The 24153-nt window shown below is 41.6% G+C and overlaps 1 protein-coding gene across 1 annotated transcript; it reads left to right on the top strand.

The window, feature by feature from the left end:
• The first annotated feature begins 325 nt into the window (after positions 1–325).
• lingo4a (leucine rich repeat and Ig domain containing 4a) lies at positions 326–4029 on the top strand. The gene is given in 3 exon segments (XM_036576880.1): positions 326–963; positions 1163–1343; positions 1345–4029. Coding segments are annotated over 3 exon segments (1845 nt in total). The 5' UTR covers positions 326–328; the 3' UTR covers positions 2374–4029.
• Positions 4030–24153: the final 20124 nt, after the last annotated feature.

Below are 24153 nucleotides of genomic sequence, written 5' to 3'. Positions count from 1 at the left end.
ACATACACAACTGAATTAAGGCAAACAAGTAAGGCAAAGCATAAATTGTGAAGCATATTCCAGTTCATACATTTGCTCAAAATGGTACTTTGTGGCAGTTTGTGAAGCAAACAAATTCAAAATATCTGATTTTTTTAAATACATTGACAAATCACATTATTAAAAGAAAAATGTAAATTAAAAGGCTGCATTTCATTGCATTGGCATTGAAGAGCCATCAGTTGTAAAACTTTATTTAGCTCTGTTTATCTGATTTTCATTACCCTCTGTAGTTTTTTACAGAATAATCACTGTTCTTCCTTCTCTTGTGTTGTTGTAGGCAGGACAGATGTGTGTGGAGGTTGCTGATTGGCGGGGGGTGTATTGGTGGGTGGTGCTCCTGTGGATAGTGGGTGTGGCCGCAGCAGGTGACCCACCCTGGCCCTGCCCTCAGCGTTGTGAGTGCTTACATGAGATTCTTATGGTCAACTGCTCTTCACGTCACCTGACCTCTGTACCTGAGGGTGTCCATGGCAACACCAAACGCCTCAGCCTGGCCAACAATCGCCTGAAGATGCTTGGACGCCGTCAGTTCTCTGGCCTGGGGCAACTGCGAGAGCTAGACCTGAGTGACAACATGCTGACAATGATTGAGGTGGAAGCCTTCCTTGGGCTTCAGAACCTCCTGACATTGCGGCTGACCCGGAACCGGCTCAAGATCATCCCGGTTGGAGCGTTCTCGGGCCTGTCGGGTCTCCGCCTGCTGGACGTCAGTGAGAACGAACTCCTTGTCTTCTTGGACTTCACATTCCGTGAGATGGCCTCTCTGCAGAAGCTGGAAGCCAGCGAGAATGATCTGGTGTTCATCTCCAACCGCGCCTTTAACGGCCTCCTCAACCTCCAGGAGCTCAATTTGGACAGGTGTAACCTCACCTCCGTCCCAAGCGAGGCTTTATCACAGCTCACTGGACTGTCACAGCTCAGGTTATTATAAGAATATTAATCTTTACTTACTATTTTCTCAAAAATTGCTTTACCTAGAATGATTAGCAAAGTATTGGATGGCTAAAATATTGTCTTATATGAAAATTTAATAAAACAATTAAATAACAGCAAATTGCAACAAATTACAGAATACAAAGTAAAAGATATCTACTATCATGAATATGTGTTCTGTTCACAGGTTCTGCCGGGTCGGCTTCACAACGCTTCCAAATAACTCTTTCAGACGGTTGAGCCGGCTCAGGGAATTGACCATATCCCATTCTCCTGGGCTGGACTCAGTTGCTGCTAACAGCCTGATTGGTCTCAACCTCACCTCCCTGACTCTCAGCTACTGCAACCTGAGCTCTGTACCCTATGCCCCCTCTGCATCACCTGGTCTATCTGCGCTACCTGGACCTGTCCTATAACCCCATCACCTCCGTCCAGTCAAACCTGCTGGGGGACTTACTGCGACTGCAGGAGTTCCACTTAGTGGGTGGGAGTCTGCTTAGGGTGGAGCCCGGTGCTTTCCGTGGCCTTGTCCACTTCCGTCTGCTCAACGTGTCATCCAATCATCTGTCGACCCTGGAGGAGACAGTATTTCACTCGGTGGGGACCCTTGAGGTTCTCAGGCTGGATGGAAACCCACTGGCTTGTGACTGCCGGATGCTGTGGGTGCTGCGCCGCCGTCTGAGACTGGACTTTGATGGGCAGCCACCCAGCTGTGCCTCACCTGTGCAGGTACAGGGAAGAAGTTTCCAAGACTTTACTGAAGCTGAGCTGCCGGGGCTGTTCACCTGCAGGCAGGCACGTATCCTGAACCGCAAGCCCCAGGAGGTACGCACAGACGAGGGTCACACAGTCTTGTTTTTCTGCCAAGTGGATGGAGACCCTATTCCTTCAGTCATCTGGGTGAGCCCCCAGCGCACCCTCATTTCCACTACTGGACGGATCCGTGTCCTGCCCAATGGTACCCTCGAGGTACGTTATGCGCAAGTCCAGGACAGTGGGTACTACCGCTGCTTCGCTTCCAATGCAGCGGGGAATGACAGCATATCTGTTAGCCTGCGAGTACGTGGCTTTCCTGCTTCCTCATCCCGAAATCGCTCCGCCCACTTCTTCCTGGAGGGGTGGAGCCTTGCTTCTACCCAGATGCCTGTAAATGGCTCCCAGGGTCCGCAGCCTTTTCCGTTTGACGTGAAAACATTGGTGATTGCCGTGACGATGGGCTTCCTGTCGTTCCTGAGCTCTGTAGCAATTTGCTTTGTGTTCATGTTTTTCTGGAGCCAGAGCAAAGGACAGATCAAACACACTGCCACCATTGACTTTGTTCCCCGCAGTGCGGGGGCAGCATCAACTGGAGGAGGAACCAGCATGGAGACTGGCAGGTTCACCATGAAGCTCATATGATGTAAAACTGTAGAACAAAACATACATCAGGGCTTCACTGCTGGACTCTCAGGGTATGGGAGATACACAAAGCTTCAGTGTAAATGCTTTAAGCCCTGCTAAGGTGGGAAATATGGTATTTAGCTGGGCTTTAAGGGACCAGTATTGATAGTGGAAGAGTTACCATGAAGCCCACCTGAAACTGCAGGGGGAACAAACAGGTTTCACCAGAAAACACTTAAACCTTTGCTTGAGCACTAGCCAGAATGCATGAAGCCAAAGTGAGGTGCATGAAGCTTTGACAAATATAGTCATGAGTTCTACCTGAAGATTATGTATCAGTCTGAGGAGCAATGAAGAAAGAGCCCAATCTTCAGTGTAACTGAAGCTTCTGTGGCAGTATGACCGAGCTGTTTGGACAGGCATGGTGCTTCAGAAGCACTTGAAGTCCTGTGAAGATGGAAGTAACACTGGCTAAAGGATCAGATGGAGAATCACAGCAGGAACTTTGGCTGGAGGCAGCTCAGTTAGAAGATGCTGTGGCAGTGACTGTCTCTGCTTTCCAAGGCCTGCATGAAAGCATGAGATTATTTGAGACTTTGTCCTCTATTTAAATACTTTGAGCTCTTGAAGCATCAAACAGAAGCCCAAGTTGATGTTCTTGCTCTGTTACTGTACACAGCATGAGTGCATGTTGGGAGATTTTACACTGAATTTATGCTAAAAATCCTGTGAAGTACATATGTAGCAAGGAGATTGCATCATCTTGCATATGCATGCAGATCAGTTATGGGAAGCCAGATTATTTGAGCAGGAAACACATTTAAAATATGACATATATGCACTCACCATCAACCACATTGATACCACTGGAGCTTGATTAGTTTTACAATCGGACAGGGGTGTCCAATCTGGTCTGTAAAGGGGGCAATGTGGATGCAAGTTGTCATTCCAAACAAGCAGCACACACCTGATTCCACTTAATCAGTGAGTCTTAGTCTCAAAAACGCTGATCCCGCTTTGATGCAATGAGAACTTGCAGCCACACTGGCCATTTGCAGGTAAGACTGGACACCCCTGCCTTTGGAGGTGCTGTACTGTAGTGGTACTGTAATTTGTAAGAGATTTAATTGGCAGATTCGTACAGGATAAGGTATCTGTGTAATTTCTCCAACTTCCAACAGACAGGGCAGAATGAAAGTTCACAACCTGGATGTTCACGTGTTCAATTACTCAATAACAATAACAACACACCGCATGGCTCTACGTATTGGTAGGTTTTGTTATTTCATTAGTTCCATTATGGGAACTCCAACCAATTAGAGAAGGCCATTAATTCCACAGTCAGACTTTTAAAACTACACACTGGAGTTTTGTAGTTTTGTATAAAAACCACAAATTTTGTTGGTAATCACTTAAATTACAGAACTTCCTAAGAAAAAACTAAACCAGCTCCAATAGGGCTTTTATTAGAAACACCTACTTTACATTCTTTTGCCACTTTTTGGGTCCACCTACACACAGACAGTTCTGGTGATGAGTGTTTCAGGCACAGCATTGTTACTGGGGTTTTTATACATCAGTGTCACTGTTAGGTTGAGTGTGGTCCACCACCCAAAAATATCCAGCCAAGAATGGCTCTGTGATCAGAGCAGTGGTCACCAACCCTCCTCCTGGAGCTCTACTTTCTGGCAGAGTTTAGTTCCAACTTACCTCTGACGTGTTCATTTTTGAAGAGGTTAATGAGCTGGAGCAGATAGCTTTTTAGAGCCAGGGTTGGTGACCACTGGTCCAGAAGGCTGCTTATATGTCTGTACATCAAAATATGGGCTACAGTGTGTACACCTGGAAAGTGGAGCTACGAGGAAGGGGTTTCTAATAAAGTGGTCACTGAGTGTATAACACTTTCATTGTGTAGTTTTCATTAAGTATGTTAAGCAGTGTATCAGGTTCATCTATAAGCCTGAAGGGAACACCTGAAGAGGCCACTCTGACAAGAAGACAAACGAGTAAAGAAGGTACTCTGTCTGGTTTGAGGTATGTTTGTTAGGTTTGGTGTCAGAACAAAACCTCAAACCTACAAAACTGTAAGTTTATAGGAGAGGAAAAAACTTCCTTAACTGTTAATAGAAGTTAAGAGACCAAAAGCGTATTGTAAGTCATTTTGGACAATTTCTATTAGTCCTTTCATCATGAAGTTCTGACACAATGTAAAGGCCAAATCATGTGGAAAAAACAGTAACAGAGAAACCAGGTTTTGTTCTGGTGCAGTACTGAGCAGAAATCAGAGACGACCCTTCAATTTTAAATTCTAGTACAAAATATCAATTTTCCAGTGTCAGGAAAAAAGTTAAAGAAAATACTTAACAGAAAGTTACGAAGAAGTACAGAGCTCTGCTGGTGACATCCTGTATAAATAACAAGAACGCGTGGCCACGACGAGGTGTGGGAATGAAATAATTAAGTTGTGGCCACAACTTAATAAGGCATGGGAATGAGATCCTGTAGTCAAGACATAATCATCTCATTCCCATGCCTTACTAAGTCTTGACTACAGCTTATTAAGACGTGATCTCGTTCCCAGTCTTTACTAAGTTGTGGCTATGACTTATTTATCTCGTTTCCACACCTTACTAAGTCGTGACCACGCATTAGGATCTTGTTCCCACGTGTTGATATGGCGTGGCCACACATTAATTTTTTATCTATACGCGATGTCACCAGCAGGGCTCCGTACAGAAGCCTTAACAGCTAAATATCTTTTTTTCAGTATTTACTTTGTCAACCTTTCCGCTTTTTACAGCTTCCATTCTTTTCAGGAGACTTGCTTTCAGGTTTTTCCACACCTCCAAAGTTCAGTCTTAGAAGCTGGTTTAGCAGTTTCTGCTAAAGTAATGTCAAACACATTCAGTGGTTGGTCAGTCCAGTGTTCTGAGAATGGCAGAAGCTGCAAATGTTCTTTTTTTTCAATAAGCTACACATCCTTTCAGACTCACAGCAAAGAGTTGTCTCCTACAGTGGAAGGATGGACATTTTCTCTGGGTCTTTTAATCCTTTTTTGAGCTCCACTTTTAGAAAGTCCAGGTCTTTCACTCATAACCCTTTGACTTTTCCCTTCCTTATTTTAATTAATAATCTACTATCTAATCCGCTCAATATCTCCTAAAAGCTCAACAACCTGTACTTAAAGGCTGTTTTGTCTAGATTAAACAAATGAAGGGTGGTCTGTCACTTTTGCACAGCGCTGGATATGCAGCAGGTTGATAAGTATATCTATGTCCAACACTTTATACACAAAAGTGCCAAAGGGGTTCTTTGAAGCAATGGCCTAGAACAGTGGTTGACAATGCTTGTCCTAAAGTACCACTGTGTGCAGGGCTGGGCAGTGGTTCTCCAAGACCAGGGCTGAAAACCAATGGCATCGAAGAACCACTTTTGGTCAATTAAATGAGCTTATAATAGGAAAAATTCTCACATGTGACTTGCTAAAGAAATTTTGGTAACACATCACTGTAGGCCACTGTTCACAATGCTACGTGACACATTCATAAACCCTTGATAACTAGCATAACTGGCATAAACCTACAGAAACATGTATAAACACTTATTCCAGTAGGCTTTGTTTGTCATGAAAATTGCATTTACCAGATTTGGTGACAGATTTTTCTGACATTAGGTTTCTTGGCCCAGAGTGTCACAGTGACATAATGATGACAATATGACATAATGTGCAAAGTCAGGCATTTTCTGTGGCCCTCGGGAAACATTTCACTTCACCAAATAAGCTACACCGTATGGCCAACAGCATGTGGACACCTGACCACCACACTTATATGAGCTTGCTGGACATCCCATTCCAAAACCATGAACATTAATAGCCCCCTTTGTGGCTATAACTCTTCTCTGAAGGCTTTTTTTGAAGTGTGTCCTTGGGAATCTGAGTCCATTAAGTTAAAAGAGCATTTGAGAGGTCAGGCTCTGGTGTTGAATGAGAAGGCCTGGCTTGCAATCAACGTTTCAATTCATCCCAAAGGTGTTCAGTGGGGTTGAGGTCAAGGGTCAATCATGCTGGAACAGGAAAGGGCCTTCTGTAGCATTATGCTGTAGTATTAACATTAACATTAACATTAACATATAGGCCCAAACCCTGAGAAACAGCCCCAGCTCATTATCCCCCCTCCACCAAACTTTACTGTTGACACTATGCATCCTGATAAGTAACGTTCTCCTGGCCTCCACCAAACCCAGATTCATCCATCAGACTGCCAGATAGTGAAGCATGATTCAGCACTCTATAGAACATATTTACCACTCCAGAGTCCAGTGAAGGTGTGATTTACACCTCTCCAGCTGACACTTGGCATTGCACACAGTAGTCTTAGGCTTGTGTACAGCTGCTCGGCTATGAAAACCCTTTTAATGAAGCTTCTGACACACAGTTATTCTGCTGCAACAGATAAGAGGTGATTTTTACATGCTATGTGCTTCAGCAGTCAGTGTGAGTTTGTGTGGTCTACCACTTTGTGGCTGAGGTAGTGGCTCCTAGATGCTTCCATTTCACAATAATAGCACTTACAGTTGACCGGGGCAGATCTAGCAGGGCAGAAATTTCACTGATTTAGAGCAAAGATGTCATCCTATGAAGTCACTTAGCTCTTCACTACTTCTGCCCATGTTTGTTTATGGAGATTTCGTATACCTTTTAGCAATAAGTGTGGCTGAAACACCTGAACTCTTTAATTAGGAGGGGTGTCCCAACACTTTTGGCCATATAGTGTACACATTTTACTAGTCAGACTATGCTACAACATGCACTGTATACAATATAAAGGTAGTTTGCTGTTAAGAGCTCTGATGGCCTGGGGAAAGAAGCTGTTTCTGAGGCGAGTGGTGCGCACTGCGATGCTTCGGAAGCATTTGCTTTGAGATCAAAGCTGACAAAAGCAGCAGTTATGACTGACGCATATCGAAAGAAGTCCTGGTAGATTTTCATGTAGGTGTATGTCAGTTGCCAAGATATGCCCTACTAACTAACACTGCCCTACTATAAAGTGTTAATGAAACTTTCAATGGATGGTTCTTCAACGACTATTTTGTAAAATAACTTTTATAAAACCTTTTTTTTGAGTATGAAGAAACTATATAAAAATTAATTTATTAATAAAATGTTTTTTTTCTAGACCTGCACATTCAAGCCATGAATAATTCAGAACCTTTATTTTTGAGAGTGTATTGTGAGAAATGGAGCTAAATCTCTTGTGAAAGCTTAAACCATGCCATTAAAATAGGAAGGGTTCTTTAACTCATTTACTTTAGAACCCAGGTCAGAATCAAAAATAGCAGTGAAAGCGTCAATCGTACGAATGTGGTGCGTAGACAGCAGGAAACGACAGCCTGAAATGCTTCTTCACATCAGCGTAGAGCGAGAGAAAGAGCGAGAGGTGCAGAATTAATTTACAAATTACTCTAAATGATCAGATTAAGGTTAGCGTGCTGGTCACGCACCCATTTTCATTTGTGGATGGTTCAAGCAGTGGAGCAGCACTGAGTGTGCTGGTGTTGGTGTTATGAGGGGGGGTGCTGGATGTGGATTAGTGGTACAGCGGGTGATGGATGGTGGGGGGATGTAGGTGATACTGTAGGTACGAACTGACACAGACGGATGCGGGGGGAGAGGGTTAAGGGGGGGTGTTGTTTCAGTCTGGTTTAGTCTGATGGATCAGAAATCTACTTTCCGTGCCCTCTCACGTGACTACCGCGATAGAGGGAGAGAGAATGAGAGAGAGAGACAGAGAGAAATCCTATTACACACAAACTGTGTCACTGCAGCTGTGCTGCACTCATCCCTCATCTGCTCTTTATTCTTTATTTTTCATTCTCTTTTTTTCACTCCGTTTCTCACATCCTTTTTTCACCGTGTAACCGATGGACAGTGGCTCTGCTGGCCAGCGGCAGAAAACAAATTGTTTTCATACAAAAAGATTAGGCCCTGGCTTTGCATCCCCCATATGTCTGCGTGTCTGTGTGTATACAGTGCGGGTCTGTGATCCCCAAAGCTCGGCTCTTTTATCATCGTCACACACAGAGCCGCCAGAACGCTTCTCAGAGCACGAGAACGATGCCCCGCCCCCTTTTGATTAAGTTCAGGCTGCTTATTTAACAAAATCCTCCACTCTCTCTAACTAGACAGATCACTGACCTGTACACTGCAAAAAACATGTCTTGGCAAAGTAACTCATCTTAAATCTAATCAACACGTCCAATATTTCTCATTTTGAGATTGTTGTAAAACATTCTTAGATTTTTCCAACTACTTCTTGCTTTCAGTCATGTATCCAGTGAAACGTGTCTTATGGCAGATCATTTTGCTTCTATGCATTATATCATATAATAATAATCTAAATTCTGTAGGTAATATTACTTAAAACAATGTAAGAAACATCCAGAAACGAGTTAAAATATCTTATAATATTCTTGTAACAATTTCATAATGAGAAATATCAGTAATATTGACTAGATTTAAGCTGTTTTTGCTTGCAAAGACATCATTTTGTCATTTTTGCAGCAGAGGCTCAAACAGACAGACAATCAAACTGGCAGCAGAACCAGCTAGAAAGGCCAAGTCTATGAACAGTAGTTGCTATGGTGTTGCTGCAAGGTTGCTATGGTATTCCAGCTTGTTGTTAGGGCTTTGCTTGGAGGTTGTTAGGTGGTTGTTAAGGTGTTGCTAGGCCATTGTTATACTTTATCAGGCGGTTGCTAAGGTGTTGCTAAGCCGTTGTTATACTATCCCAGGTGGTTACTAAGGAGTTGCTAAGTCATTGTTATACTATCCCAGGTGGTTGCTAAGGTGTTGCTAAGCCATTGTTATGGTATCTCAGGTGGTTGCTAAGGTGTTGCTAAGACATTGTTATGGTTTGCCAGGTGGTTGCTAAGGCGTTGCTAGTCCATTGGCAATGCTATCCCAGGTGGTTTCTAAGGTGTTACTAGTCCAATGCTATGGTATCTCAGTGGTTGCTAAGGTGTTACCAGTCCATTGGCAATGCTATCCCAGGTGGTTTTTAAGGCGTTACTAGTCCAATGCTATGATATCCCAGTGGTTGCTAAGGTGTTGCTGGTCCATTGCTATGGAATACTGGGTGGTTGCCAGGTGTTGCTATGGTATCCCAGTGATTGCTAAAGTCTGTTAAGCCATTGCTATAGTATGTCAGGTGGTTGCTAAGGTGTTACTAGGCCATTGCTATGTTGTGCCAGGTGGTTGCTAAGGTGTTGGTAGCATACTTGTATTATGGTGATGTAAGAACAGCATCAAAACATTTGGCTACAGAGTCTATACTGACAGTGATGGAATAAGAAGTAGAAGTATTATAAATGACATAAGTGGAAAGTCTAAAGCTGTGTTTACATGTTGGTGGTACACAAATGACGGTGTTTTCAATGGAGCAGTGATAGAAAATTCTGCCACCACCGGCGGCGACGTTCTGCAGACGTTCTGCAACAGTGAAATAAACTGTGAAATGTTTCAGGCATCATTTCTTGAAACAAGCAAAATAATCTGCCAATAGACTAACAAAACATCTCACCTTTCTGTAAAATGATAAGAGTTTTCAGATTCACTTATAAACAATAACTTGAATCAAGCACTTTGAATACTGAGCTCTCTTTTTCAAAACTCTTCACACAGTTAACACAATAACACTGTTTAGATTGAACCATGAACAGTTTTTTTACTCGCATGAATAAAGAAAATGCTTTCAATGAACCCATTTTCCAAAATTCTTAACTCTCTTCTCACTCAGTCTTTGCTTTTAACAAAACTGTATATTTCTGTCGCTCAATTTTCAAAAGCTTGCATGCACTCTTACATTTTTCCTTAGAATCTGACATGAAAATTAATTACATATCAGTTCACTAAGTCAGAAATACTAGACTCGTATAGGTTCACTGGTGGTTTTAATAGTAAATAAAATGTCTACATTTGTGTTGTTGTCATTGTGACGTCTGGTTCCTATCAGCACCACTGTAGAGATATCTGAGTCTGTAAGTTTCTTTATAATGAACCATTTCACACCAAACCACTCTGAATGGCTCTGTTTACATCTCAAATTTTAATGAAAAATGGGTGGAATTCCCCTTTAAGCTCACAGTAGGTAAATATGCAGTCTAAGACCTGTGCATGCTCAGTATTTCTTTTCCAGAAATGATGGTAAAACGGCAGTTTGCACACGCAGTCACGTCTGATTGAAAAGGGTTGATGAACATTTAGATTTCCAGGTGAATCAATGTCACGTCCTTTTATCAGCAGTGAGTATTTATAGTCCTGAAATTACACTAAGTGAAAAAAAAATCACACCAGTGCTGCAGATACACCCTTAATCCTGAGAGGATAAACCCCACTGCCCTACTCCACTCAGCAGCCCTCTAATAACACATATCCACTCTTTCTACTCTTTCTGCCAGGGTACTGCCGCCTGCATCACGTTCATAGATTAAAGGTGTTAAAAAGACAGCAAGGCAGAAAGCCACTGTGATCTTATCCGCTCAGACAGTCTCTCTATGTGCTCTGATGTTATTTCCACTTTTTAGAAACATTTTTGTATTTTGCTTATGTTTATCTGTTTATCAGTAGTATCTGTTTACTCTGGTAACAAAAGTCATTATAATTTTATGATGTTTAAGTGTCTCAAAGTTTTCTGTCTAATTCAGTTGGTAAAATGTAAACATTCAGAGTGGTTGGTGTAAAGTGGGTCATTACAGAGGTTCACACAGCAGGTAAAAGTGGTCCAAATCTGATTTTCTCACCAAATCCGATTTTTTTGTTTGGCTGTTCACAATAACATTTAAATGTGATCTATATGTGACATCAGTCTGAACAGATCAGCTCCTAAACTGCCCCGCATGCTCAAAAGAACAACGCATCACGTTGCTTCACGCGGCTCATCCAGAGGTGAACAATCATAACTGCCAATTAAACGCCAGTCGCTCCCAGAGGTTCAGCTTCGTCTTCACCAGCATCACAGGAGCCATCATGAAGCTTGATTGACTGACAGCTGGGCTCATCACCCAGAATGTGTTCGAGCTCAAAAAAAGCACATGCGTCACATTAAGGTCGCATGGCCACGAATCAGATACGTATCCGATCTAGGACCACATATGAAATGTCTCAGGTCGGATTTGAAAAGATCAGATTTGCGTGTCCACACAGCCCTGAAAACATCAGATCTGGGTCACATTAGGCCAAAAAAATCAGATTTGTGCCACTTCAACCTGGTAATGTGAACAAAGCCTCAGATTTCTTTACAGTGGTGGTCATAGGAACCAGGGGTTGCCAGGTCTGCCACACACATTTGCTAAGTTTAACACATGGAGAAAAACAATAATACAATATAAAATGTGCTGTAACATTTGCACATGCCACATTGTGTTATGTTTAATTTTTCCCTAAAATGTTAAGTTCAGCAAATAAACAGTAATTATGTGTTAAAATGTGCTGAAGTGTGTCGCTGTAGAGGGTGTGTTAACTTATTCTCACTTAGAAAGTCACCAAAACATGTCATTTGACCAGGGGTGCACAAACTTTTTGATATTACCGTGGACTGTTAGAAATAAAGGTTCTGTGCAGGTACATTTTTGTTTATCAAGGTACAAACAATGTAAATGTTCCCTCAAAGGTACAACAGTGGTTTTAAGGTTCAACTGTGGACCTTAAATAAGTTTTTCCAGGTGAAAAGTTTGTATTTGTACCTTTTCATTACCAAATGTTTTAAAACAGATCAATAAAATAAAAGCCTGGAGACGAGACGGGGTGTGTGGAGCCAACACAACTCAGAAAATGTAATTTCAATGGATTATGGTTCAGTTATGTTCCCTGACTAAAGGTACTGAGATGTACCCCTGAGGGTCCCACCCCAGTGCCAGTGACAGGGCAGTACCTTTATTTCTGAGAGTGTATGTGCCTACATATAAAGATTTGCCCAGATTTCTCTGTAAGTGATGCTATACAGATTGCAGTACAGATATATGGTTTGTAAATGTTGATGAGATATCGTCAGCTGGGTTTAAGCAACTGATCAATGTTTTAATTCATCCTCTTTGTATGATGCATTATTTCAATAAATAAAACATTCAATAAATATTACAGTTTATCTTACTTTTTATAACAGAAAACAGACAGATTTCTCATCAAACCTGTCCGAACTACAGCACTGTAGCCCCGCCCATATTGAAGTAATGCAGAGTGTTGTTCCTGCAGTCTGTAGCAGAGTTAGTGGACGATGTGGTACAGTGATTAAACGTTGTGCTGTTCCTGTCTGTCAGGAGGCAGCAGCATCACTGCAGCCTGACTGAGAGTTTTTTTCTGACATCCCTAAAGATTTGAGCGAGCAGTATTGTATTGTATACAGTACTGTATACTTCAAACAACAAAAGACGTAAACAAAATCACACTGTAGTCGTGTGCAAAAGTTTTGGCACCCTTGGCCAGATGACATTTAGATTTTCCAGCTGTTTTTAACAGCTTATTTTTTAAAACTTGCTCGCTGAAAACTGTCATGCACACACCATTGACTGCAGCCTGTGTACATCATTCACACACACACACACACACACACAGAAGTGTTTCATAGGTGTGTGCAGGTAGTGTGTGTGTTCAGGTGTTTCAGTGTATTTCATCCTAAACGGCTTCCTCTGGGCCAGACACACCACTAACTCCACTCACCCCCTATTATCACTCTCTCTCTCTCTGTCTCTCTTTCTCTTCTCTGTCTCTTTCTTTATCTTGCCCTTTCTCTCCCCATTTTCTTTCCCTCCTTCCATTCTCACTCTCACTCTCTGTGTTCCTTCTCTATCTCTCTCTCTCTCTCTCTCTCTCTCTCTCACATGTGATGATGAGATTAAGCTCTGTCTGGATTAGTTTCTCCTGAGACTGAGTTTGGAATCAGACCACACACCACATTACACAAACACAGACAAACTACACACACACACACACCACATTACACAAACACAGACAAACTACACACACACACACACACCACATTACACAAACACAGACAAACTACACACACACACACACCACATTACACAAACACAGACAAACTACACACACACACACACCACATTACACAAACACAGACAAACTACACACACACACACACCACATTACACAAACACAGACAAACTACACACACACACACCACATTACACAAACACAGATAAACTACACACAAACACACATTACACAAACACAGACAAACTACACACACAAACCACATTACACAAACACAGACAAACTACACACACACACCACGTTACACAAACACAGACAAACTACAGACACACACACCACATTACACAAACACAGACAAACTACACACACACACACCACATTACACAAACACAGACAAACTACACACACACACCACATTACACAAACACAGACAAACTACACACACACACACCACATTACACAAACACAGACAAACTACACACACACACACCACATTACACAAACACAGACAAACTACACACACACACCACATTGCACAAACACAGACAAACTACACACACACACCACATTACACAGACACAGACACACACACACCACATTACACAAACACAGACACACACACACCACATTACACAAACACAGACAAACTACACACACACACACCACATTACACAAACACAGACAAACTACACACACACACATTACACAAACACACACACACACACACACCACACTACACAAACACAGACAAACTACACACACACACATTACACAAACACACACACACACACCACATTACACAAACACAGACACACACACACCACATTACACAAACACAGACAAACTACACACACACACACATTACACAAACACAGACACACACACACCACATTACACAAACACAGACAAACTACACACACACAGACACACACACACACACACCACATTACACAAACACAGACAAACTACACACACACACCACATTACACAAACACAGACAAACTACACACACACACCACATTACACAAACACAGACACACACACACACTACACACACAACAAACTACACAAACACAGACACACACACACACACCACATTACACAAACACAGACAAACTACACACACACACCACATTACACAAACACAGACAAACTACACACACACACACATTACACAAACACACACACACACACACACACCACATTACACAAACACAGACACACACACACACACACCACATTACACAAACACAGAAACTACACACACACACACCACATTACACAAACACACAAACTACACACACACACCACATTACACAAACACAGACAAACTACACACACACATTACACAAACACAGACACACACACACACCACATTACACAAACACAGACAAACTACACACACACACCACATTACACAAACACAGACAAACTACACACACACACCACATTACACACAGACACACTACACACACACACATTACACAAACACAGACAAACTACACACACACATTACACAAACACAGACAAACTACACACACAGACACCACATTACACAAACACAAACTACACACACACACCACATTACACAAACACAGACAAACTACACACACATCACATTACACAAACACAGACAAACTACACACACACACACCACATTACACAAACACAAACTACACACACACACCACATTACACAAACACAGACAAACTACACACACATCACATTACACACACACCACATTACATAAACACAGACAAACTATACAAACACACACACATTACACAAACACAGATACACACACACACACACACACACACCACATTACACAAACACAGACACGCTGACACATCATACCACAGCCGACAACACAAAACACAGCAATGCAGCCGATGCAACATTTTAACACCTTTGATCAGATGACGTCCTCTACATCCTCCACCCTCTGGAATGTTTCTGCACGCCTGTCCATTTATTCTGTTTATAGTGTAACATTGGAAAAAATGAAACATGAAACATAAAATAACCTCACAGGGCCACGATTTTATTTTAGTTTTATTTTCCTCAATCTGTTCAACTCACGCTAACCCTAGTCACTATATGTTAAAAAGTACGGAACTGTGCTCACTGTAGAGGATGTGTCACTTGTTTACACTTACAAAATCAACACAAACATATCATTTGACCAGGAGTGTTCAAACTCAAGCGTGCGAGTGCGTCTCTGTACTGTAAAGTGGGTAAAGAGCACTAATCACACATCTATCATCTGCTCTCTGTCTCCTTCAGACTTACACTGACATCTTTAGATCAGTTCATAAAGAGCAAAGCTCCACTCAGAATCACAGACTACGGAGCTGAGGGCAGCTCTCACACACTCCCAGACTACTGGGGCATTTTCCTTCATTATTTTACCGTTTTGAAACACTCAAAATCTCATTGGACTACACAGGACCGTTCATAAGTTTGGAAGAGTTTAATGTCTCTAAAATCTCCCTCACTGAGAGTTATTACAGGACACAGTTACGCAAACACTGCCTGATGACTGAGACATCGTTTCATGTTTTTGAGAAGCTTTACATTCAGTCCCCCTCATTATTTCACCATTATTTACCATCATCAACATTATATATCACTGCTGTTGGAACAAAACCTCGTATCTCCATAATGGTGACTTTACAGGAGAAGGAAAAACCCACTTTACTTTTAATGTAAGTCAATGGAACGAGACGTGTCTCGAAGTCACTTTAAAAAGTTTCTTTTGGTCCATTCATCATGAAATTCACACACAATGTAAAGAACAACAGGCATCAAAAACTGAAAAATGTTCTGAGAGCAGCGACATAAAAACATTTGCAAGTCATGGCCGGAAGATAGCAGAGTATGTGGAGGACATAGAGGAGGAAGATGGCAGAGTATGTGGAGGACATAGAGGAGGAAGATGGCAGAGTATGTGGAGGACATAGAGGAGGAAGATGGCAGAGTATGTGGAGGACATAGAGGAGGAAGATGGCAGAGTATGTGGAGGACGTAGAGGAGGATGATGGCAGAGTATGTGGAGGACGTAGAGGAGGAATATGGCAGAGTATGTGGAGGACGTAGAGGAGGATGATGGCAGAGTATGTGGAGGACGTAGAGGAGGAATATGGCAGAGTATGTGGAGGACATAGAGGAGGAAGATGGCAGAGTATGTGGAGGACATAGAGGAGGAAGATGGCAGAGTATGTGGAGGACGTAGAGGAGAAATATGGCAGAGTATGTGGAGGACATAGAGGAGGAAGATAGCAGAGTATGTGGAGGACTTAGAAGAGGAAGATGGCAGAGTATGTGGAGGACATAGAGGAGGAAGATAGCAGAGTATGTGGAGGACATAGAGGAGGAAGATAGCAGAGTATGTGGAGGACATAGAGGAGGAAGATGGCAGAGTATGTGGAGGACGTAGAAGAGGAAGATGGCAGAGTATGTGGAGGACTTAGAAGAGGAAGATAGCAGAGTATGTGGAGGACTTAGAAGAGGAAGATGGCAGAGTATGTGGAGGACATAGAGGAGGAAGATGGCAGAGTATGTGGAGGACGTAGAGGAGGAAGATGGCAGAGTATGTGAAGGACTTAGAGGAGGTCTGTTTCCAAAATGTCATAGATCCATATCAATTTGAAGCAGAACACACAAAGGAGTTGCTGCGGTCTAAAGAAGAGAGAGCCAAAAAGGGGAGAGAGTGACAGAACCCGCCGGCGTCGGCGCAGAGCAACCTGAATGAAAACTGGTAGCGTCAACAACAAACTACTTGCTACTCCTCTTACCAGTTTATGAGGTTGGATAGCGTGGTAGACAGTTATTTTGTTGCGTGGCCCACATTAGACAGTCTGTAAGCTAACGGCTAACAGTGATAAACGTGCGGTGGCTAACGACGACTAAGTTATTTCACTCACAAATGTGAGCAGGGCGGAGAGGTACATGCAGGGCGTAATGTATTTTTTCTAATTTAGCACTGTTTTATCATTATCACTGTGACATATAAAGACATATAAGACACATTTAAGTTCACTGTTCATTTTTGGTAGCAGATCAAATGTGATATTTGTAGTGTAGACATAACAATGTCTGGTTCCTAGTACTATAATGGTGAACAATTCTGACTCAGTAAATTTCTCTAGAAAGGCGCATTTCACACCAAACCACTCTGAATGATTTTGTTTACATCTAAACCACTGAATAATTAAGTAAATTAGTAAGTAAATTAAGCAGAATCGGTGGAGTTCCCCTTTAAAACAAATTAAACAACACTGTGCACTTGCAGCCTTTTGGTGCCCCTGGGCAGTCAGTCAGTCACCCAGGTAACTCATATAGTAGATTCCCCTTTAATCTGTTAACACTTTTTCAAAACATTCTTTAAATGTATTCACAGCCTGATAATCCAGCCAGAAATACTGAAAAAAACCTCATTGTGTAAATTTGCTGCACATTGGCATCTATGATGGTAAAACATAGACAGCATCATTTTGGCATCTTATAGTGATCTTAATGAGCGACCTCACGCCTTTCAATGGCACACCTGACTGATCTCGGCCTGGTCTTAGCTGAATATTTAACCCCTTAAATGATTAGAGCCCACCAATGTTCCCAACGTTTTATTACACACTTCTAAAATCTAAGAATAGCTTAACCAGTTAAAGCTGCACTATGCAAGATTTTTTGGTTATAACTAAAAGAAATAACATTACAGAGCCAGGAGAAAATGAACAGGCTAAGATATGGTGTGCATATGTCGCCCTGTATAGCCTGACATAGTGATTTCTAAGTTCAGGTTGGATATTACAACACTTTTTTGGACCATGTCGTGCGTCTTTGCGTATTAACGTCACGCAAATTATTAAATTAATTAGCATGAAGATGACGAAGACGAGATGACAGTAGTCGGTAATTTACTTACATCCTCAGAAGAAATGTCACCAAGGTTTGACTGAGTTCTCTTTGAATACTCTTTAATGTGCTCACTATCAGCAGATTCATCCACTGGGGAAGGGGTCCAAAGAACAACCCATGTTACAAGATATTCTTCTGCACAGTGCATGCAATTACACATTTCCACCAGAGAGGAATCTTACATACTGTAGCTTTAATTTCCCATAAAGGGCCCAAACCATGGAAAAACACGTGTCCTACTCTTTAAATTGTAATCTGTAAATTGTTTCAAAGCACACTGTTCACTCTCCAGGCATTCAGTCCATGCATATTGGGAAAAAAGAACACAAAATCAGGCCTGTGCAGGAATCCTAGCACATTATACATGTTTATTTGCCAATGTGTTAAACTCAAAAAATAAATAGACATAGTGCAGTAGTGTTAACTTTTTTTTTTACTTAGAATCAGAGTCAAATTATTGAATAAAATCAATAAAACATGTTATTCATCGGTCCAAGCCAGGTTCAAACTTTTGCATACGACTCTAACCGCTTGATTTTAGTCAAATTTTAAAGTGATTTTTGATGTTTTTAGTTATTGTTTTATTTTTATTAATCTGTTCTTATTTGTTTTAATATTGCCAAGCTATTCTTTTACATATTTTATTTCTTCATTTACTTCATTAACTATAATTTTGATTAATTTGATTTTATTGTTGTAATTTTAGTGGTTTGTTGATTTATTTCTTTTTTATTTACTACTATGATTATTATTACTCTTTAACATTTGTTATGTTTTTACTATTTAACTTCTCCCTCCCTGATCTCTGCATTGGCTTGACTACAATGTAAATGAGGGTCTCCCTCAGTTACTGCAAGTTTAAATAAAGGTTGGTTGATTGACTGTATAGAGTACCTTTTTTCTAACGGTGCAGTTCATATTATGCACTGCTGTATGAGGTGGGTGGGGTGGGTGGGGTTGGGGGGGTTAATCCTCTCACATAATGAATAAGGCATTAAATAGAGCGTGCACAAATCTGAGCAGTATAGTAATAAAGTATAATCACATTTATATTTGACAGCTCTGTAGTCTGCACATAGTTACATGTTTTTTCCTGCATCTGAGTCACATGATCAGTTTAAAATGAAATCCTGGGAAACACAAGGCCAAAGAAAGACTAAAAACTTTACAATGGCGCCATCAGCTGGCTGGAATGAATGAAAGACACGAAACGTTCATTTTTGTGTCCCTAGCATTTACAGATATATTACACTTTATTTATATTTTCAAATAAAAAAATACGTTATTTTAACAATTTCACCTTCTTGAGCATCAATTTAGCAATATTGGTCTTTAAATCAATTATCTAGAATTCCAAGCACCACAGACGTGCTCGTCCCCACAGTTATGTGTAAAGGGTGAGGCCATATTTTGAGGTAAAAACACGGTTTTCTGCCATTTTAACTGCAATAATCTATACATGACTAAGAAATACATGATTTAAATGACATAAAGAAAACAAATGCAAAATAAATATTATAAAATATATAATGAAAGTTGTGGACCCAGGAGTTGTGTCACTGGTGTCACTGCATAACAAAAATCTCTTATTTTGAAATAAAAATCACACTGATGACATCACTTGACCTCCTTTTACCTGTTTTCTGAAGATCTATGAAGAAAAGCACAGGGTGAGTCCACTGTGTCCACAGAGATTTTCTCATTTAGCTCATGATTTCATATGAAGCTTTTAACTGACGTCACTGGTGTGACCTACTTTATTCTTAGGCAACTGTGAAAAAATAGAAAACAAATGGATTAAATTACATATTTTAGCGGATATTCCATAATTGACAACATGTGGTTTGATTCTCTGTAGCAGCCTTTTTATAAAAATGCATATTCCATTAAAAATGTCTCTGGTGTTACCTTTCTTATGTGTAACACCAATGAGGATCAGTAACACCAGTGACTCCTAGGAATAGATGAAAAAGTGGACGTTTCTGTAGAATGACCCATATTTAAATATATATGAAAACATATATAATATTTGAAAGGAAGGCAAACAGCGTTTTCAGCTGTCTGAGATCTTTTCTGAAAAGCCAGTCCTTAGACATCGACCAAAACACACTGTGCCATCTGAACAGACAGTGTGTATGATGTGGATTAGGGATAATGAGGATTCTCCAATTCTGCAGAAGAGGGCTAGGACTGATGGCAGGCAGAGTTCAAGCTGGGATTAAGGCAGCTGGCGGACAAAACAAATACTGAGATGCACTGAGACTTTCAGTAAATATGAGAGAAGAATGATTGAGTCTATTTTGCCAAATATAATTTGACAAAACACTAAAATTGTAGTAAATTATTAAATGAATAAAACTGTACAACCCTTATAAAACCAACTCACATTCAAAATGTCTATAACTCAGAAAGTAAGTGCAAGTAACATATATGACGTTATGGACTCTTCTGTCCACAGTTCTGAAGGGGCAGGTTTCTGTCCACAGTTCTGAAGGGGCAGGTTTCTGTCGGTGGTGCTGAAGGGGTAGGTTTCTGTCCACAGTTCTGAAGGGGCAGGTTTCTGTCAGTGGTGCTGAAGGGGTAGGTTTCTGTCCACAGTTCTGAAGGGGCAGGTTTCTGTCGGTGGTGCTGAAGGGGTAGGTTTCTGTCCACAGTTCTGAAAGGGTAGGTTTCTGTCCACAGTTCTGAAGGGGCGGGTTTCTGTCCACAGTTCTGAAAGGGTAGGTTTCTGTCCACAGTTCTGAAGGGGTAGGTTTCTGTCCACAGTTCTGAAGGGGCAGGTTTCTGTTTACAGTTCTGAAAGGGTAGGTTTCTGTCCACAGTTCTGAAGGGGCGGGTTTCTGTCCACAGTTCTGAAAGGGTAGGTTTCTGTCCACAGTTCTGAAAGGGTAGGTTTCTGTCCACAGTTCTGAAGGGGCGGGTTTCTGTCCACAGTTCTGAAAGGGTAGGTTTCTGTCCACAGTTCTGAAAGGGTAGGTTTCTGTCCACAGTTCTGAAGGGGCAGGTTTCTGTTTACAGTTCTGAAAGGGTAGGTTTCTGTCCACAGTTCTGAAGGTGCAGGTTTTTGTCTAGTTTTGAAGTGGGGGGTTTCTGTTCACAGTTTTGAAGGGGCAGGTTTTTGTCCAGTTTTGAACTGGCGGGTTTCTGTCCACAGTTCTGAAGGGGCAGGTTTCTGTCCACAGTTCTGAAGGGGCAGGTTTTTGTCCAATTTTGAAGGGGCAGGTTTCTGTCCACAGTTCTGAAGGGGCAGGTTTCTGTCCACAGTTCTGAAGGGGCAGGTTTCTGTCCACAATTCTGGAGGGGCAGGTTTCTGTTTACAGTTCTGGAGGGGCAGGTTTCTGTCCATGGTGCTGAAAGGAAAAGTTTCTGTCCATGGTGCCAAAGTGCAGGCCTGTGCACAGTTTGGGGGAAGGTGCTCAAAAGAAAGGTCAGTCTGTATATATGAATGAATTTTACACACAGAGTCTCGTACAAATCTGTTTTTTTTTCCAATGACAAAAGCTTGTTTTATAGGTGTGGTTTCCAGCACTGTGCATGCAGCTGAGAGCAAAAGGGCAGAGCATTAAGTCCCTTCTAGGGTCACCACTGCATGTGCCTGCTGAAGGGGCAGTTTTTGGTGCAGGTTTCTGCCCATGGTGCTGAAAGGGCACTTTATCCTTGTACCAGATGCTGACGGGGCAGGCTGGTTATGCAAGTTGCTGGGTTCTATGTTTTTAAGTTCACATGATCATTTTAAATCATTCCCTTTACTGAAGATAAACATTTATTCAAAACCTATATTACCCATGTGAAAAGTAATTGCCCGCCTGAGCCTAATAACTGGTCGTGCCACCTTTGGCGGTAACAACTGCAATCAAACATTTGTGATAACTCTAGATGAATTTTTTAAATTGCTGTGGAGGAATCTTGGCCCACCCCTCTTTATACAATTGTTTTAATTTGACTACCCTGGAAGGTTTTTGAGCATGAACTGCCCGTTTAAAGTCCCATGGCATCTCAGTGGAATTCAAGTCAGGACTTTGACTCAGCCAAAACCTTAATTTTGTTTCTTTTAGGCCTTTCAGGTGGACTTGCTTGTGAGCTTTGGATCATTGTCCTGCTGCATAAACCAACTGCGCTTGAGCTTTAGGCCAGAAACTGACAGGCACACATTATCTTCAAGATTCTCTGATGGAGAGCAAAATTCATGGTTCCATCAATTCTGACAAGTCGTCCAGGTCCTGCAGAAGCAAAGCAGCCCCAGACCATCACAGTACCACCACCATGTTTGACTGGTGTTAGCTTTATGCCTAATGTAATGGGACCCATGTCTTCTAAAAAGTTCCACCTTTGACTCATCAGTCTACAAAATATTAACCCAAAAGTCTTAGGAGTCATCTAGATGTTTTTTTGGGGAAGCGTGAGATGAGCCTTTATATACTTCTTGGTCAGCAAGGGTTTGTATCTTGCAACTCTCCCATGGATGCCATTTTTGCCCAGTGTCTTTCTTATTGTGGAATTGTGTACATTGACCTTAACTGAGGCAAGAGAGCCCTGCAGTTCTTTAGATGTGCGTCTGTTTTTTGTGACCTCCTGGGTGAGTGATCACTGTGCTTTTGGTGAAATTTTGGTAGGCCGGCCACTCCTGGGAAGATTTACCACTGTTCCAGGTTTTCTCCATTTGTGGAAAATGGCTCTCATTGTGGTTCACTGGAGTCCCAGAGCCTTCACAATGGCCTTGTAACCCTTTCCAGACTGGTAAATTTTAATGTCTTTGTTTCACATCTGTATTTGAATCTCTTTAGAAAGTGGCATCATGTACTGCTTTTTCAGAGCTTCTAGATGCTTCATATTGCCAGACAAGTTCTATATAAGTGATGTTTAGATTCAACAGGTCTGGCAGTAATCATGCCTGGGTGTGGTTGGTGAAATTGAACCCAATATTCAGTTGAATATGGTTAACTGGCTGAGTTACTAGCTAAGGTGGCAATTACTTTTTACATAGCGTAAGTTGGGCTAAACAGTATTTTTCCTTTAATAAAGAAAATTGTCATTTAAAACAGCATTTTGTGTTTACTTGGTTCATCTTTGTCCACCGTTTAAAAGCAGTTTGATTATCTAAAACATTCAAGTGTGACAAGCAAGCAAAAATAGAAGAAATTGACCACTAGAACGCACCAGACTAGAGCAGCAGCACATAATCCCAAGGTCAACGTGCTCCCCATGCTTAATGCCAGGTCTCACCCAGAGGAGCATAAATGCCAAATACCTGTGTGATGAGTTGGAGTGATCCAGAACTGATCACCCAGCATCAGTACCTGACCCAGAGGTCGGCAACCCAAACCACCTTGAGAGCCACAATATTTGATGTCCAGTTTACCATCTTGGCTGTATATAAGTCTCAGTATGTGCTAATGCACTAGCATAGGCTAAAAACTATAAAAGAAAAATGCAGACTTACTTTGCTCTGCTTTACACTTTAGCTCAGCTATAGCTGCTTTTCTCACATCTCTGGCAGGAAACTTTTCCAGAAAAGTGGAACAGTTTTTTGTAAAATGTCTCTAAACATTCGACTTTTTACAAGGCTGAAGGCAGCTTCTCTTTCACCAGCTTCTTGTTCGAATTTTCCCATTCCACCTTAAATGGTGTCTGAGGTGACAGAATGTAACTGCTGCTCCAGGTGGAAGGTGGAACCGTAAAGAATTAGAACAAGAAGCTGGCAAATGAGAAACTGCCTTCAGCCTCGTGACTTTAGCATTTTTCTTTGCAGATTAAACACATCAGGGAACCGGTTGGGCTGATTATAAAGCAGATAAATCAATTTGTCTCCAAATTATCGATATTCATCTTAAATCTCTCTCTGTGCCATTTCGTTAGCTACTAGCTAGGCAAGA

This window comes from Colossoma macropomum, unplaced genomic scaffold (assembly GCF_904425465.1).
Source record: "Colossoma macropomum unplaced genomic scaffold, Colossoma_macropomum, whole genome shotgun sequence".
Classification (NCBI taxonomy): domain Eukaryota; kingdom Metazoa; phylum Chordata; class Actinopteri; order Characiformes; family Serrasalmidae; genus Colossoma; species Colossoma macropomum.
This window is presented reverse-complemented; position numbering and strand designations above follow the sequence as displayed.